Below are 16,171 nucleotides of genomic sequence, written 5' to 3' on the forward strand. Positions count from 1 at the left end.
TCATTTTAGCCCGGTCACTAGTGCGTTTTATTACAACGATCCAACGTTTGTGGCGCTCCGGATCTTGGGGAAACCTGTAGATGGCTCATTCCTTATGTCGTCCGCATCTGTTCTGCATCCTGGGGCACAACAGGAATCTACCATATTGCCCGTCTGATTGAGTTTTCTGACAATAACAAATAGTCCAGCTGCAGGCTTCTGCCTGCCAATATGGCGCAGTTTCGATTTGACTGTTGCATGCCGGGAGAAGTGACGTCAACTCCCGGAGCTCTATAATGCCCCTTTAACCCTTTTACCTTTGATGATTAGACCAAAGCTAACACATTCAAAATTAATCAGATAAACTTTTAATTTTCTCCACACAAATTACAAAATCCAATAGTGATACAATTAATTAAACTTAGTTTTCCCAAGTCTGGACATGTTGTGGCAGAACTTTTTTTTTTTTTTTTGCTTTGTATTATTATGTTGTCAACTACATTGCTGAACTTCCGAACGTGCTATTGGTGGATTGGTTGGCTCATGGTAAGGCTTATTATAGCTTTCATTTGTAATAAAAGTATTGAGTTACCCACATTAAAAGCATAGCTATCACATACTTTTTAAAAACTCTTTAATTTTTGAGATTTTGTTAGACTCCATATAATAGTACCAAATAGTAAGACTCTACTGTGCAGCTATGATTCAAATTTTGACAGGTTAAAAAGGAAGCTAACTTATTCAAACATATTTTACAATAAAAAGTTTGTAGCAGAGCTATAGCATACTTTTGTTGAACTCTTCAATTTATGAGAATTCATTATACTCCAAAAATATTATGAATCCTCTTTGCAGCTACTAATGCAATTTTGACAGGTTGAAAGGATAAAAAATTATCCTAACATAATCCGACTTTCCTATAATGAGAGTTTAGAACGTCCTGAAATTTGAGCCACTACAGGAACTGGTTGAGGAGAAAACTTTTTAAATGTTATTTAAACATCATTAGCAACCTTTCCATTGCAAAGGACAGCATATTTGCTCTCAATGAGACAGTTCTATTACAGTACTGGGCAAAGGTTCACTTGAGTTAGCCCATGTAAATTAATTACTGGTTTGCTATTTCTAAAATAGAATTACATCCATCTAAGAATCTATCTCTTAAAGGCATGGAGTTAAAGGGTGCTGTGGAGGAGAGGGGGGATCATGTTTTCTAAGCTGCCTGTCTAATTTATTTGATGACTCCTCTCATTTTCAGCCAGGGTTTGCTTGAACAGCACAATCCAAAATAGGCTGGCATTTGAAAGTGTGGTCTCGTGTGTCAGGAAACAGATGACAGAGGCATCTTGGATACTTATAAGGTGCTGCCTTTGGCTGTTGGCAGATTTGATTTGCGCTGGGTGAACTGTGTTCTAAGAGCAGCTACATTCCCTGTTCTACTATGTGGTAGATGAACTGCTGGGTGTAGCAAGTGAATGCAAAGTGAATGTAGAATATATATCCGATAAAGTAAGTGTTTCAATAAGTATTTGCATGTAATTGTTTTGTGTTGGCTTCAGTTAGTTTACTTTAAAATGAAATTTGTTGTAAACTAAAGCATCATGGAAACAAAACTAGAGACAAACATTTGATGAATGACTTAAGGGTAAAATTTGTATTTTCAATGTAAAAATTAAAGCTTCTGGTTTATTTTTTCATATAGCTTAGCACGGCATGATCAAATTATTGTTTTAGATAAACAATAAACCATTACCTAAGGGAAAGCTGATGTTAGTAAATGCATGAATTATTAAACATTACATGGCATTAAACTTTTAAATATATTTTAATTATTAAATGTTGATCTTGTTTTAGCTTTTAGTTGATATTTTGAATACTTTACCAGATCAGAGCAATTATGAATGCTGTTGGAAACATTTTCCATACAAAGCATGTAATGTTATCACATAAATAGTTTTCTGATGCACCAATTAAAAATGGTTTGAAAACAACTCTGTGTGCCTTTCCTACAATTATTAAAATACAAAATGCTGTTAATTTTGGAATTAGTAATCTTCTTAATCTGTGAAACACATCATGCGATGAATCAAAATTATTCTCTAAAATGGCCTTTCTTTTGTAATAAAAATATAAGCACTTCTGTGGATTAAGTACTCATACTATAGAATCCGAAATAGTTAAATTTTTTGGTTGAGCAAAACTAATAATCACAGCCTTTATCAGTTTTGTAACACATGCAGTTGTGGTTTGGGGGGAATTCTTCCAACTGTAGAACAAACATTTCTGATCTCACTCAGTTGCTTGGCTGACCACAGATGAACTATAATTGTTCAAGTTAAACAAAAGATAAACAGATTACATTTCATTGATGTAGTTTATTGACTTGATACAATAAAAAAGAACAATTTAACAGCTGTAGTTCATATTTTATGAACTTTGTTAAAATGTTGCAAGATGGTTGATGTCTCTTATTCAGCACTGTCAGACTGGAAAAGAGTAAGAAAATGAAGTTATGTTGGCACGTGTTACAGTTAGGTTAGCAATCTCATGTAAACATGCAGTTTTAAGAAATATTGAAGTGAAAAAACTTCCTGATCTAAGAGCTTGTTGTCATGAAATGAGAAATCACCTTTCCAGCATCACGGCTCTTGGCTCTGAGCTTGTTGACCTGGGACTCAGCGATGTCAGCGCGCTCCTGGGCTTCTTCCATCTCATGCTGAACCTTCCTGAGCCTGGACATGTGGGTGTTGGCCTGCTCCTCCTGTGGATTTTATAATTGCATTTTATTATATTTATTTTATATTACAATCTCCTCTAAGATTGCTGAAAAACTGAGTGTCCAAAAAATAAAAAATCAGCAGTCATAAACTATTTGACTTACAGCCTCCTCAGCCTGTCTCTTGTAAGCCTTGACTTTGAGTTGCAGTTTGTCCACCAGATCCTGAAGTCTGACCAGATTCTTCTTGTCCTCCTCGGTCTATGGTGGTAAAAAAAACAAAACTTATGTCACAAAAACAAACCAACAGACAAGAATAAAACAACTGAAATAGAATAAGTACCTGGTATGTCAGCTCCTTAACTCTCCTCTCATATTTGCGGACACCCTTGATGGCATCAGCTCCACGTCTCTGTTCGCCTTCAACTTCAGACTCCAGCTCACGAACCTGTTTGAAATTTAAAGGCAATGTCAGACTTGACACTGGTGCTTACTGGATTCCTTTAAGTCATGGAACATTCATACCCTCTGTTCCAGTTTCTGGAGCTGCTTCTTGCCACCTTTCATGGCGAGGTTCTCAGCCTCATCCAGGCGGTGCTGCAGGTCCTTAACTGTGACCTCCAGGTTCTTCTTCATCCTCTCCAGGTGAGAACTGGTGTCCTGCTCCTTCTTCAGCTCCTCAGCCATCATGGCAGCCTGGTGAGAGGAAAAGTTGAAATTACAATTGTGAAAGATATGGCTAAATAATAAGTGTCTGGGGAGGTAATAGTTTTAAAGGAGATTCTCACATCAGTGATAGCCTTCTTGGCTTTGTCCTCAGCATTTCTGGCTTCCTGAACACTATCATCCACCTCACCCTGAACCTGGACAAGATCCGACTCCAGCTTCTTTTTGGTGTTCAGGAGGCTGGTGTTCTGTTAATTGTCCAAAAATAAATATTAAGCATATGCCACTTATATTTTATATCTTTCATTTCTCATAAATGAATAGAAACCAACCTGAGAGTGGAGCAGTCCAACACGCTCACTGGCATCAACCAACTCCTGCTCAGCCACTTTACGTGCTCTCTCAGTCTGCTCCAGAGCAGCTCTCAGCTCCTCAATCTCAGCCACCATCAGACCATTCCTGCGCTCCACCATGGCAACCTGCTCCTTCATGTCTTCCTGTCCTCTGACAGCATCATCAAGGTGCAGTTGAGCATCCTAACAGCAAAAGTATGGATCAGTCAATATGTTCTTTAGTCTCAAGCTTTTTTTTTTATTCAGATCTGACCCCAGCCCCACCTTGAGTTGTCCCTGGACATTCCTCAGTTGTTTCTGGGCCTCAGCAGCCTGCCTGTTGGCATGGCTCAGCTGAATCTCCATCTCATTCAGATCTCCCTCCATCTTCTTCTTGACTCTCAGGGCATCATTCCTGCTCCTGACCTCAGCATCAAGAGTGCTCTGCATGGAGTCAATCACCCTCTGGCTGTTTCTCTTGATCTGTTCCATTTCCTCGTCCTTCTCAGCAATCTTCCTGTCAACCTCACCCTTGACCTGGTTGAGCTCAAGCTGGACACGAAGAATCTTAGCCTCCTCGTGCTCCAGAGTGCCCTTTACATTTAAAAAAGATACCAAAATGAGTTGTTGCTAAAAGAAAAGGTCATATTCATTAGCATTTATGAACATGCAGATGAATTTAATCTAGTAAATAATTAAGTCATAATCAAGATCTTACTTCAGCTTCCTCCAGAGCTGACTGAATTTCAGATTTCTCAGTCTCAACAGTCTTCTTTGCTTTCTCCAGCTCATGGATGCTCTTTCCTGTCTCACCAAGCTGTTCAGTCAGATCTGAGATCTCCTCTACAAAAGGGAATAACATTAAAACCATTTACCAATGATAAATGAGCTATAATGTGATTCAGTCATTGATCCATTCAAACAAATACACATGCCAATTTACAAATTGGAAGGTTTAAGCTCAGTAGATTCAGTTCAAGGACACTGTATTGTATGAAGTTCAGAATTAGGATAAAATCTCCAACCAAAAATATGTAGTGTGAGTTAGTTTGTTATTTCAAACTTATTTCAAATGTATTAGTTTGTCAAAAATGTAAATATTGTTGAATTGTTTGCTTGAAAAAAAAAACATACGCTGCAGGTTCTTGTTCTCCCTCTTCATGGTCTCCAGCTGATCCAGTGCCTCCTCATAGGAGTTCTTCATCTTGAACAGCTCAGTGCTCAAAGAACGAGCCTCCTTTTGGGCTCCTTCCAGCTCTGCCTGGCCCTCCTCATACTTCTGCTTCCATTCTGCCAGCACCTATATTTGCAGTAGAGGTAAATAATTGGTAATAAATGCTGGACTGTGTTTACTGGTGCTACTCTACAGTAGTTCAAATTGATCATTTTACCTTGTCAAAGTTCCTCTGTTTCTTGTCAAGGTTGGCAGCCAGAGCATTAGCTCTCTCTACATCAATCATGAGGTCCTCCACCTCACCCTGCAGCCTCTGCTTGGTCTTCTCCAAAGAGGCACACTTGGAGTTCACAGCCTCAATGGATTCCTCAGCCTCTTGCAGGCGCTGGGCAAGCTTTTTCCTTTGGTGAAGAGGTGTTAGAGTTGATTAGTGGAAAATACAATAAATCAAAAGTGTACATAACAAAATTGTAGGCACATACTTGGCCTCCTCCAGCTCCTCAGTGCGTTGGATGGCATCAGTCTCATATTTGGCTCTCCACTGAGCCACCTCACTGTTGGCCTTAGACATTCCTCTCTGGAGCTCAGCCTTGGCCTCCTGCTCCTCCTCAAACTGCTCCCTGAGCAGATCGCAGTCATGGCGGGCAGACTGAACAGCATGGGCCAGGGCGTTCTTGGCCTAGAAAACACAGTCAGTGTGAAACAGGTATTATTTTACCATTATTACACAAAAGTCTGGGGTGATTTAGAAGGCAACATTATTTGTCAATGCACACTGAATAATTAGTTTTCTAGGGAAAATGGAGTTTTTGTGGAACAAATAATGTCACATTTCAGTACCTTCACTTCCTCTTCCACGTGTCTCTTGAGCTCCTCAATCTGCTGAGTGAATGCCTGCTTGCCTCTTGTCAGCTGAGAAACAAGAGCTTCTTTCTCCTCCAGCTGGCGACCCAGTTCACCTGTGAAAATTGCACATGCATTGATGCACTTGGTGCTTTGAATGTATTATTAAATACGTCGAATGCTAGGTCACGTACCATTCTCTGTCTGAAATCTTGCCTTCTGTGCATTAATGTCATTCAGCTGACGAACATTTTCATCGTTTTTGGCTTTAATTTCACTGAGTTGGTCCTCAAGGGTTCTGCACATTTTCTCCAAGTTGCCCTAAAACCACAAAACGTTTATTTTATTTAGTGATATTTTATCAGACTCACAACTTATTATAAAAATTAGATGTGTCCGTTCACCTTTGCTTTGGCAACAGCCTCCATGTTGCTGGAGAGGTCATCAATCTCCATCTTGTACTCGCTCTTCTCCTTCTCCAGCTTCTGCTTGACGCGCTGCAGGTTGTCGATCTGCTCTCCCAGCTCTGCAACGCTGTCGGCCTGCTTCTTGCGGAGAGCTGCTGCAGTGGCTTCATGCTGGAGGGTGGATTCTTCAAGGTCACGACGAAGCTTCTGGAACTCAGCTTCACGCTTCTTGTTCATCTCAATCTGAGCAGCTGTTGCTCCACCAGCTTCCTCAAGCCTCTCACTGATCTCCTCAAGCTCCCTGGAGAGGTCAGCTCTCTGCTTCTCAACTTTAGCACGAGCAGCCCTCTCAGCTTCTATCTCCTCCTCCAACTCCTCAATACGAGCCTAGAATTTGACAAATGAGAGTAACATTTAAACTGGTTCATTAACTTGAAAGTAACAGAGTAACATTGATATAATAACAAGAGTTTTATAGGAATATATACCTGGAGTTCTTTGATCTTCTTCTGAAGCTGAGCACCAAGGGACTGTTCATCTTCAATCTTGCTGAGGAGTTGGCTGATTTCAAAGTCCTTCCTGTATTACAACAAATACACTTTTCAATCTGAACATTTATTTCATAACATTGTGCAATGCTATAATCAATCTTTTCATTTACTTCTTGATTTTCTCATCAGATTGCTGCTTGTCATTCTCCAGATCCATAATGGACTCCTGGGCCAGTTTGAGATCTCCTTCAAGCTTTCTCTTGGCTCTCTCAAGATCCATACGAAGCTTCTTCTCTTGCTCCAGTGAGCCTTCAAGCTGTCAGATGATACATGTTTCTACATCAACAACAATCGTTTATGCTAGTCCAAATAAAATTATGTAGTAAAAAACAGTTTTCTTACATCATCCACTTGCTGTTCCAGCTTTGTCTTGGCCTTGGTCAGAGTGTTGACTTTGTCTTCCTCTGCCTGTAGATCATCCAGTGTTTGCTGATGGGCCTCCTGGAGAGCTTTCTTCTCCTTGGTCAGCTTAGCAATGGCCTCATCTTGAGTAGCCATCTCTTCTGTCAGGTTTTTCACCTACATGTAACATGAAAAATGCATTAAAATACATCTAACTGCATACATGTACACAGCTCTGTAACTTAACACCCTAGTAGTATCAGACTAACTAATTTGCACCTTGTTCTCAGTGGCGTGTTTCTCCTTCTCCACTTTGGCCAAGGTGAGCTCCAGGTCATCAATGTCCTTCTTCAGCTCAGAGCATTCATCCTCCAGTTTCCTCTTCTTGGCAGTCAACTCAGCATTGATTTCCTCTTCATCCTCCAGTCTCTCGGATGTCTCTTTGAGTTTAGCCTCAAGCTGGATCTTGCTCTTGATGAGCCCTTCACACCTCTCCTCAGCATCTCCAAGATTCTCAACTTCCTGTGAATAGTATTTAACAAAAGTGGCAATAAAAATCAGTTTTTTTCTTTTACAATTGGAAATCTTTCTTTGGGACTACATGAAACTTGTAAAATTTTGTTGGAGTTAAAATGTCCCAGGAGCCCTGAAAATGAAGAACTACTTTACAACCCCAAAGCCTTACCATGAAAAGACTGGGTTCCCACTTGGCCAAGACATGAGATTGTTATTTGTGCGTGTGTGTTTGCTCATCAATGGCACAATCCCAAGAGAGAGTGTGGGTCCACCAAGTGACAACACCTCCATTTGGTGGTGAGTGACTTTTGTGCCGGAGTGTGGACAAGCAAGGGACAAAGCGACAATGCCTTCGGATTTATCTGGCATTCATTCATAGTCTGGGTATTCCAAGGCCAATATCAGCAGTAGTCTGCCTAGCATGGTTCTGCAGTTAGCATTGCTGTGATCATCGTTTAAATACATTGTTGAAGTGATTTGAAACATTCGGATGTGAGCAGGTGTGCCTTGCTTTCTATGTGATTTCAGAAGCTTTTCTCAAAACCAGCTGTCTCTTCAGCACCTTTTCAATATCACTAATTTATATAGAAAGCCGGTAAGATAAATCTTATTAGTATGCTTCAGTTGACCACGCAGGCTGCTTTTATTCAAATACATTACTATAGCATTACATTTTATTGTTTCATTATTGCTTGATTCAACACTCACTAGATTGCAATTTGTGTAAATGGCATAGGTGAAAAAAAAAATTTTTAACATGCCCCTTTCTGCTCTTTTCTGACATTTTGAGGCAACACCAAATGAGACATTTTCCTACTCACAGCGGCAACTTGGAGCTGCAAGTCATTCTTCTCCTGGAGCAGGGAAACCATTTTCTCCTCCAGCTCCTTCTTCTTGGCCAGAGCAGTAGCCAAGTCTGTTTTCATCTTGTCATAGTTCTCCTTCATCTGCTGCAGCTCCTTCTCAGTCTCAGCACTCTTCAGAAGAGGCTTGATCTTGAAGTACAGTTTCAGCCATGGCCAGTTCTTCACATTCATGAAGGATCGAATATTGTACTGAATTGTGTAGATGGATTCTCTAAAAGGAGCCAATCATAGCATAATTTTACTTTTAAGGCAAGGACATCTTGACGTGAAAGGATAGATGAAGTCATCTGATAATAATTCCACCTTCTCTCCATCATCTTGACAAACTCCTTCCTCATGACATAACCTCTGCAGAGAGCTTGAGTCATGGTCACCAGCTCAGCCAGTTTTTCATCTCTCATCTCCTCAAGTGTACCCAGCAGACCAGCTTTGAAGAACACCTACATTAAATGTGTTGGTTGTCAGTACCAATACGTATCACTTTGTTCATTTTTTGTTATTGAAATTATGTCGAAATGTACCTTAGTGGTTCCAAACTTGTACTGAGTGTGGTCCACATCAATGGAGCCCAACAGCTTCTCTGAAGCTTTCTTGTTGTCGATGAACTGTCCCTCAGGGATGACACTGGCATTCAATACTTTGTATCTGAGGAAAAAAACTAGTTAGAGTTTTTTTCTACTTGACATTCAAAAACCAAGTTTGCATGTCTGTAGTAAAATAAATGTAACCTCTGCTTGAAGTCACCATAAAGGATTCTGCTGGGGAAACCCTTTCTGCAGATCCTGATACCCTCCAGCACACCGTTACACCTCAGCTGGTGGATGACCAAGAAGTTCTCCATAAGACCTGAGTGTTGAAGATATGTTATGAATATTTCAGCTATATTTCCTTGAATGTCTTAGTGAAATGAACAGTGGCAGTTCTTACCTGGGGTCTTTGATTCATTGGGAATCAGGCAGCGCACAAAGTGAGGATGAGTGCTCCTCAGGTTGGTCATCAGCTTGCCCAAATTCTCCTGTGGATCAGCATTGTAAAACAAAATTTTTGTCATTTTTTCATTGGATTCACACTGTTTTCAGATGTCTCAGAAATAACATACCCTGAAAAGAGCAGACACAGTCTGGAAGGAACCACCCTTCTTCTTGCCACCCTTCTTACCACCGCCACCTTCAGCTTTACAAATAAACAAGATGTTATTCAGTGTAATTTAAAGAAAGTTATGTTTTTGTTGCTGTCATAAAAATCCTTCAATTTAATCGCCACTTTATCATGCTTTAAACATGCAAATGTCACAGCTCCAGATCCCCAGCCTCCACCTCACACCAATCCTCCAGAACTTCACTACCCAGCAGCCACCTCACGGGACTTCCTGCTCAAGTGGTGCAACCCAGCCTATATACGGAAGTGCCTGACTTCCACCCTTTACTCAGTCGTCGTTCCTGCCAGAACCTTGCTCTGAATTTCAAGATCAGTCAGTCTACTCTACCAGCCTGTCAACTTCCACTAAGTCCTTTTTTATTGCCCTGCAACCGCCGTACATCCTCGACTCTTGTCGAGTATGTGCTTCGATTTTTATAGCAAACCACATGTCTGCTCCACCCAGCACCATTCACTGCGCTTTGGGTCTCACAGCCGAACTTCGGTCTAGTTTACTCCTTCCTGATCCAAACTTTACAGCAAACTCAGACATTTACAAACTTTTACACATACGTTTTTTGTACTTTTATGTGTCATTATAAATAGCACAAATTAAATTAAATTTCTTTCAAATTTATCCAAAATTACTTTAAATGCAGTTTCTGAAGACATCAGTTTTTTCCCTCCTGTATATCTTACCCTCAGCTCCGGCATGGGCTGCATACAGTAATCCCAGCAATTTGTTTGAAGACTTCTGGTAGAGCTGAACAACTGAATCATTCAGTGGGTCCTTGTTCTTGTCCAGCCAGCCAGTGATGTTGTAGTCCACTGTACCGGCATAGTGAACCAGAGAGAAGTGAGCCTCAGCCTTGCCCTTTCCAGGCTTTGGCTTTTCATAAGCCCTGTTCTTGCCAAGATGCTGGTCATTCAGCTTGTTTTTGAAAGTTGTGTCAGAAGCCTTGGGGAACATGCACTCCTCTTCAAGGATGGAGAAGATGCCCAGTGGCTGAAAAAAGCACATTTCATTGAGAAGTTTTCCTAAATTATATCTTAATACATTTTTACAAATACTTGTACATGAATAGATGAAACTGATTGAGCATCACAGCTCCTTACCTTCTCAATAAGCTCAATGCAGGCAGCCAAGTCCATACCAAAGTCAATGAACTCCCATTCAATGCCCTCCTTCTTATACTCCTCTTGCTCCAGGACAAACATGTGGTGGTTGAAGAACTGTTGCAGTTTCTCATTGGTGAAGTTGATGCAGAGCTGCTCCAAGCTGTTGAACTGTAATCACAGAAAATGTGTTTATATTCATGGCAAAATAGTATCATTCTTTAAACAGATCATTTTAACTCACATCAAAGATCTCAAATCCAGCAATGTCCAACACTCCAATGAAGAAAGCTCTTGATTGCTTTGTGTCCAACATCTCATTGATACGGATGACCATCCACAAGAACATCTTTTCATAGATTGACTTGCACAGAGCTGAGACAGCATTGTTGACCTAGAAGGCAAAATGCCAGTTAGAGTTTTATTCATTTAGCTTACTATTGCCTTGCTAATTATATGTAAAATATTTAAGGGGGGTGCATTTCTATAGACCCATTCAAGCGTGACGTTACATGCCCCACCCTCTGCCCCAAGCTGAAGGGCAAGCTGTCACCTCCCCATTGACCACAGTTGTGTTTATCTGTTAATTGTCAATAAACAGAGCTAAATAGTGGCAAAATTAAATCTGTAATTATGTTTAACACATGCGGAGCTGTATGCTGCACAAGTAGATGAAAGGACAGAAAATATTAAATTTTACAGGTGTCCAGCTGATAAAATACACCAAAGGCCGTGGTTAATGTCCGATTCTAGTGTATAAACCACCCACATTGTGGCAGACAATGTCTCATGACAGAATAGAAAAGTAAAACTCCCCATATCTCCAGACACAAACAAGTTATAGCCATCTAATGACTTGTGTGCTTTTTTATGTAATTATGCACGGCCGTGGGGACGAGGAGCCAGCTGGGGAGAACCGACCAAGTGAAGGCAACAGCAGAATGAACTGTGCTGCTGATAATTCCTGAGAATTAAACGTGTTTGAAAATGACAGTGCCAGTGTGGTGTGTAGTTCTGTGTGTGACCCACGGTAGAGGTCTTGTTACAATAATTACACAAAATTAGTTGTGTAATTGGAGTGGGCAGCCGCTAATGTTGTTTGTTCATGTTTCTGTTTACGTTGCTTGTCAGAATAAACAGAGCATCAGTTAATCTCCAAAGACGAGTGGTGTCATGGCGATCCTTCAGCATTAACCCACAAAACAAAGAGTCGTCCCCACAGCTTGCTAGCTATTTCAGATGCGAATCTGGACACACTTATGTGTGCTTATGCTAAGCATTGTTAGCTTTGAGATGTTTATTTTTTGTTCATCTCCACAAAGATCTGTTAGACAGTCTAAAATAGTAATATCTAAATCCCTAGCTTTGATTTTGTTAGCTTAAATTGCCGAGATACAGTTCTGGATTATTGCTGGGGACGGGGTTCTTGCTCTCCAGCTAGTGGATGAGTGTAGTTACCTGGATGTAAACAATAGCTTTCAGTGGGTCTATAGCTTAGTTTTATTTACCTGGGGGACGGTCTGACCTTTGGTGACCATCTCATTTCCGACCTTGACTCTTGGGTAACACAGAGCTTTCAGCATGTCAGCTGAGTTCAGGCCCAAAAGGTAGGCGATTTTGTCAGCGACTGATGGAAAGAAAGATGATACTCAGTAAAGTGAAAACTTCTCAGCATCAGGTTCATTGCACTAAGTACAAGACAAAAAAAAGGCATTTTAAAATTTGTTAAAATACATAAATTTTGTAATTACTCTCAGTGCCGTCTGGTTCAGCCTGCTCCTCACGCTGCTTCTGCTTGAACTTCATGTTGCCGTGATGCATCACAGCACCAGTCAGCTTGTAGATGCTGATCTTCTCTTCACCAGTGAAGCCCAAGATATCAATTGCAGTCTGTGCAGAGAGGAGTGCATTAAGTAAGCATCACTTTAGTTTTAGGTACAAAAGCCTAAGTTCATCAAAATATGTTTTTACATCTGTTGCAATGAACTCCTCCACATCATTGATGCTCTTGACTGTGATTTCACCCTGGCTGATCATTGGGTAGTCATAGGGGTTGGTGGTGATCAGAAGAGCCTCTGCAAAGAAAAAATTGAAAAAAGTTATATTTCTGTTAGTTTCATTAAAACATTATGCAATATTAACATACCCAGAAGCTCAGGCTTATGGCCTGTCATCAGCTGATAGAAGATATGGTAGCTCCTCTCAGCAGACAACTGGAAGGTGACACGGGACTTCTCCAGCAGATCTAAGAATTACGTTATTGATGTAAAACGTCAAATGAACTAATGTATAAGTCATTAGCTAATGAAAAACCAGCATCCTTTTTTTACTTACAAGTTTCAATATCAGCTGAAGCAAGCTTTCCAGATGTACCAAAGTGGATCCTGATGAATTTACCCTGAGCAGTAGAACAATTTCAGGATTTTTATTATATAGGTTATCATGTACTAAAGTCCGAGGACACTTTACAGATATTGATACTTACAAAACGGGAAGAATTGTCATTCCTCACAGTCTTAGCATTACCATAGGCCTCCAGCAGAGGATTGGCAGCAACAATCTGGTCTTCAAGAGAGCCCTGCAAGAGATTATTTTAGTTGAATGCACATTGTATTTATCTTATTAACATTCATATTAGAGTTTTGACTAGTAGTTAACTGCAGTAAACTGGCTGTAGTAAATGCTGCTTTATCTTCTTTTTCTCATTTGGTAATTGGGTAAGAATGCACACACGTAGCCTGATCTTTTTAAAGTGACAAACTTTGGCAGAGGTATGTGTAATAACAATTAATTGGGATACATGTAATTTATACACTATCACATGTATGTTTTATCAAATAGTTCTAAAAAACTAAACTTGCCTGCATTTTTCCAGCTGCTGGTGCATCCTTTTTGCCACCCAGAGCTGCAATTGTTGCAAAGTACTGAATGACACGCTTGGTGTTGACCGTCTTTCCAGCACCAGATTCACCGCTGAGGTATGAATGGAAGTTTTTTAATACGCAATTTTAATCTTATATGCTTAAATGGTAAATCAGCATTTTAGCTTTTGGTATACTCACGTAATCAAGACAGACTGGTTCTCACGATCTGAAATAAAAAATAAATAAATAGGAACGCTTTACATTAATGCCAGGGTTTTTTCTAAAAATCTGACATTTCATTAGAAACATATTGCTTTGACAATTTTTTAAAAATATTTCCAAGTAATGGGTTTATTCATACCAGTGAGCATGAACTGATAGGCATTGTCAGAGATGGAGAAAATGTGGGGTGGAGCCTCAATCCTCTTCTTGCCTCTGTATCCTTGAACAACAACAGCATCATACACAGGAAGCCACTTGTAGGGATTCACGACCACACAGAACAACCCAGAGTAGGTCTGTTGGGCAGAAACAGATCAGTGTGCAGCCGTTTTTGTATTCATGTTAGTTTTTAGCTAAATAAAAACTTACGTAGATCATCCATGATGCATAACGCTCTTTGAGGTTATACAGCACACAAGGCTCGTTGAGGTGGGTCATCATGGCCATGTCCTCAATTTTGTCGAACTTTGGAGGGTTCCTGGGATGGATGTCATCCTCTTTTACGGTGACAGTCTTCACAGAAAATAGGGAAAGTAGTTTTAGAGACGATGGTGAGTAAGCAAAGTCATCAAAAGAGCTGTTTATGTATATTAGACCTAAAAGATTATAAACACATGCGGTCAACTGAAGATATTATTGACATTTAATTTTACAAAGCTTTCCTAAAATCTTCAAAGAAAACTTTTACATATTAGTTCAATAATAAGGGTGCACGGTTACCTTCCCTGCATCGGTTTCAACAGTGGCTTTGCCACCTTCTTTCTTCGTCAGTTTACCCTTGACATACATCTCTGCCTCATCAACCACAAAGTAGGCTGTTTTGGCATCAAATGGAGTGTTTTGAGCCTCAATCCTCTCTCTCTCTGGCTTCCGGAGGTAAATGGCTGCCGGGCCATACTGCTCCATCTCAGCATCCGTACTCATGGTTGCACTTTATTTGAGACTGTAAAAAAAACATCATGATGATGCTTATACATGCAAATCCATTATCCACTGTGTTAAAACACACAATGAAAAACAGGATGAGAACACAATAAAATTTGTAACTACAACTTGTCAAAAAATTGTATCCACAAAATACATTCATATAAAAGAAAAACAAATCACTATCACTTTACCTTAGCTCGTTCCAAAGTAGAATGAGTGGCACAGTCTAGGTTTGAATTTAAAGATGCTATGTAAAAAAAACAAAAATAAAAATACATTAGTAAAATATGCTGTTTGTTATAAATTCTGTCAAGTTTAAAAGCAGATTGTAAAATTTTAAAAAGTAAATCTCATTTGTTGATAAGTAAATACTTAAATTCCCCTCTCATCTTCTTTATCTTCCACACACCTGCGTCATAATATTCATCCAGTGTTGATCACTCTTTTGTAAAGAAACCCAACATTTAAAGCTCCTTAATGCATGTGTATTCTTGACTGAAACCACACAACAATAAAACCTCTGATGGAGTGTCACCTATGTGAAGGTATCTCTGTCATCAATAGTAGGGCAAAAAGAAATAAAAAGTAGAACATAAAACTGGAAAATGCCATTAGAAAAGCAAGGACATAGTGAGTACACTCACCTGTGACAAGAGCCCATCAGTTCAGGCAGAGGTCTGGAGCTCTCTCATTTATAGAGAGTGGGTGTTCCCGGTCAGCAGTCTCAACTCACCCAATTTGGTCATGATCTTTAATCATGCTGTAGCCATTTTTGTGGCAGAGATGTTATGGAAGGCATGAGTATTCATTGCAACTTAATCTGTTAAACAGGTTTGCTCCATTTTAAAACTACAATAAATGATCTAAAATGATAGATATTAGATGCAGAAAATACACTAGAAAACAAACCATCACTACAAAGGTCTCACACAATTATATTAACTTGGCTCAAAGGACTGCATATGATTGCGATAGTGGTAGTTTAATTATTGGGGGGAAAATTGGGGGGTGCTTATTTTTCAGTTCTTACACTTAAAAATTTTAAACTGTAGGTTTCTGGTCCACTACTGCTTCCAAATACAAACTCAGAAATGATAATAAAAATAATTCTGTAATTGATACAGAATATGGTTATTATTCTAATTAAATTATTATTTATTTTTAACCAGGCACTGAAGCATGCAGTGAACTTGAAAAAGATGTGTTTATAGCTGAAAGCACAGTGGATGGCTTCTGAAAAGACCTTAGACCCATTAGTTTTCCGTTGCAGGGAACTTTCATTTGAGAGCTTTGAGATGACGGTTCTATAAATGACACTAATATTGGAGCTTCTTGGGCATGTCTTTTAAAAATCCTAAATTTTCTTGTGATTTACAAAATCTGATGTTTTACTACAACTGTGTGAACGTATGGTGATTGTGGAAAAACATTTTTGTGAAAATAATACAATAGTACATTTTGACAAAAACCTGTCACTTTTCTCAAGTTTGCAAATGTCAACAACACCTAATTG

At 39.6% G+C, this 16,171-nt stretch overlaps 1 protein-coding gene across 1 annotated transcript in view; it reads right to left on the bottom strand.

The window, feature by feature from the left end:
- Window positions 1-2,334: 2,334 nt before the first annotated feature.
- The window catches only part of LOC107378336 (uncharacterized), a 28,492-nt gene continuing 14,655 nt past the window's right edge, over window positions 2,335-16,171 (bottom strand). The window contains exons 42-80 of the mRNA XM_015948480.3: window positions 14,452-14,662; window positions 14,101-14,244; window positions 13,871-14,027; window positions 13,708-13,735; window positions 13,507-13,618; window positions 13,131-13,223; window positions 12,980-13,043; window positions 12,792-12,890; window positions 12,617-12,720; window positions 12,397-12,535; window positions 12,154-12,272; window positions 10,890-11,039; window positions 10,646-10,816; window positions 10,229-10,535; window positions 9,492-9,565; window positions 9,320-9,407; window positions 9,121-9,238; window positions 8,914-9,037; window positions 8,696-8,832; window positions 8,348-8,603; window positions 7,290-7,532; window positions 7,011-7,187; window positions 6,779-6,924; window positions 6,606-6,696; window positions 6,115-6,504; window positions 5,905-6,031; window positions 5,708-5,826; window positions 5,350-5,546; window positions 5,085-5,268; window positions 4,828-4,993; window positions 4,412-4,536; window positions 3,979-4,287; window positions 3,694-3,897; window positions 3,484-3,609; window positions 3,221-3,391; window positions 3,039-3,143; window positions 2,861-2,956; window positions 2,609-2,740; window positions 2,335-2,465 (exon numbers count right to left, since the gene is read on the bottom strand). Coding sequence (XP_015803966.3) covers window positions 2,448-2,465; window positions 2,609-2,740; window positions 2,861-2,956; window positions 3,039-3,143; window positions 3,221-3,391; window positions 3,484-3,609; window positions 3,694-3,897; window positions 3,979-4,287; window positions 4,412-4,536; window positions 4,828-4,993; window positions 5,085-5,268; window positions 5,350-5,546; window positions 5,708-5,826; window positions 5,905-6,031; window positions 6,115-6,504; window positions 6,606-6,696; window positions 6,779-6,924; window positions 7,011-7,187; window positions 7,290-7,532; window positions 8,348-8,603; window positions 8,696-8,832; window positions 8,914-9,037; window positions 9,121-9,238; window positions 9,320-9,407; window positions 9,492-9,565; window positions 10,229-10,535; window positions 10,646-10,816; window positions 10,890-11,039; window positions 12,154-12,272; window positions 12,397-12,535; window positions 12,617-12,720; window positions 12,792-12,890; window positions 12,980-13,043; window positions 13,131-13,223; window positions 13,507-13,618; window positions 13,708-13,735; window positions 13,871-14,027; window positions 14,101-14,244; window positions 14,452-14,662 — 5,821 coding nt within the window. The 3' untranslated portion in view covers window positions 2,335-2,447. The remainder of the gene's footprint in view (window positions 2,466-2,608; window positions 2,741-2,860; window positions 2,957-3,038; window positions 3,144-3,220; window positions 3,392-3,483; window positions 3,610-3,693; window positions 3,898-3,978; window positions 4,288-4,411; window positions 4,537-4,827; window positions 4,994-5,084; window positions 5,269-5,349; window positions 5,547-5,707; window positions 5,827-5,904; window positions 6,032-6,114; window positions 6,505-6,605; window positions 6,697-6,778; window positions 6,925-7,010; window positions 7,188-7,289; window positions 7,533-8,347; window positions 8,604-8,695; window positions 8,833-8,913; window positions 9,038-9,120; window positions 9,239-9,319; window positions 9,408-9,491; window positions 9,566-10,228; window positions 10,536-10,645; window positions 10,817-10,889; window positions 11,040-12,153; window positions 12,273-12,396; window positions 12,536-12,616; window positions 12,721-12,791; window positions 12,891-12,979; window positions 13,044-13,130; window positions 13,224-13,506; window positions 13,619-13,707; window positions 13,736-13,870; window positions 14,028-14,100; window positions 14,245-14,451; window positions 14,663-16,171) is intronic.

Source organism: Nothobranchius furzeri, chromosome 5 (assembly GCF_043380555.1).
Source record: "Nothobranchius furzeri strain GRZ-AD chromosome 5, NfurGRZ-RIMD1, whole genome shotgun sequence".
Lineage (NCBI taxonomy): Eukaryota > Metazoa > Chordata > Actinopteri > Cyprinodontiformes > Nothobranchiidae > Nothobranchius > Nothobranchius furzeri.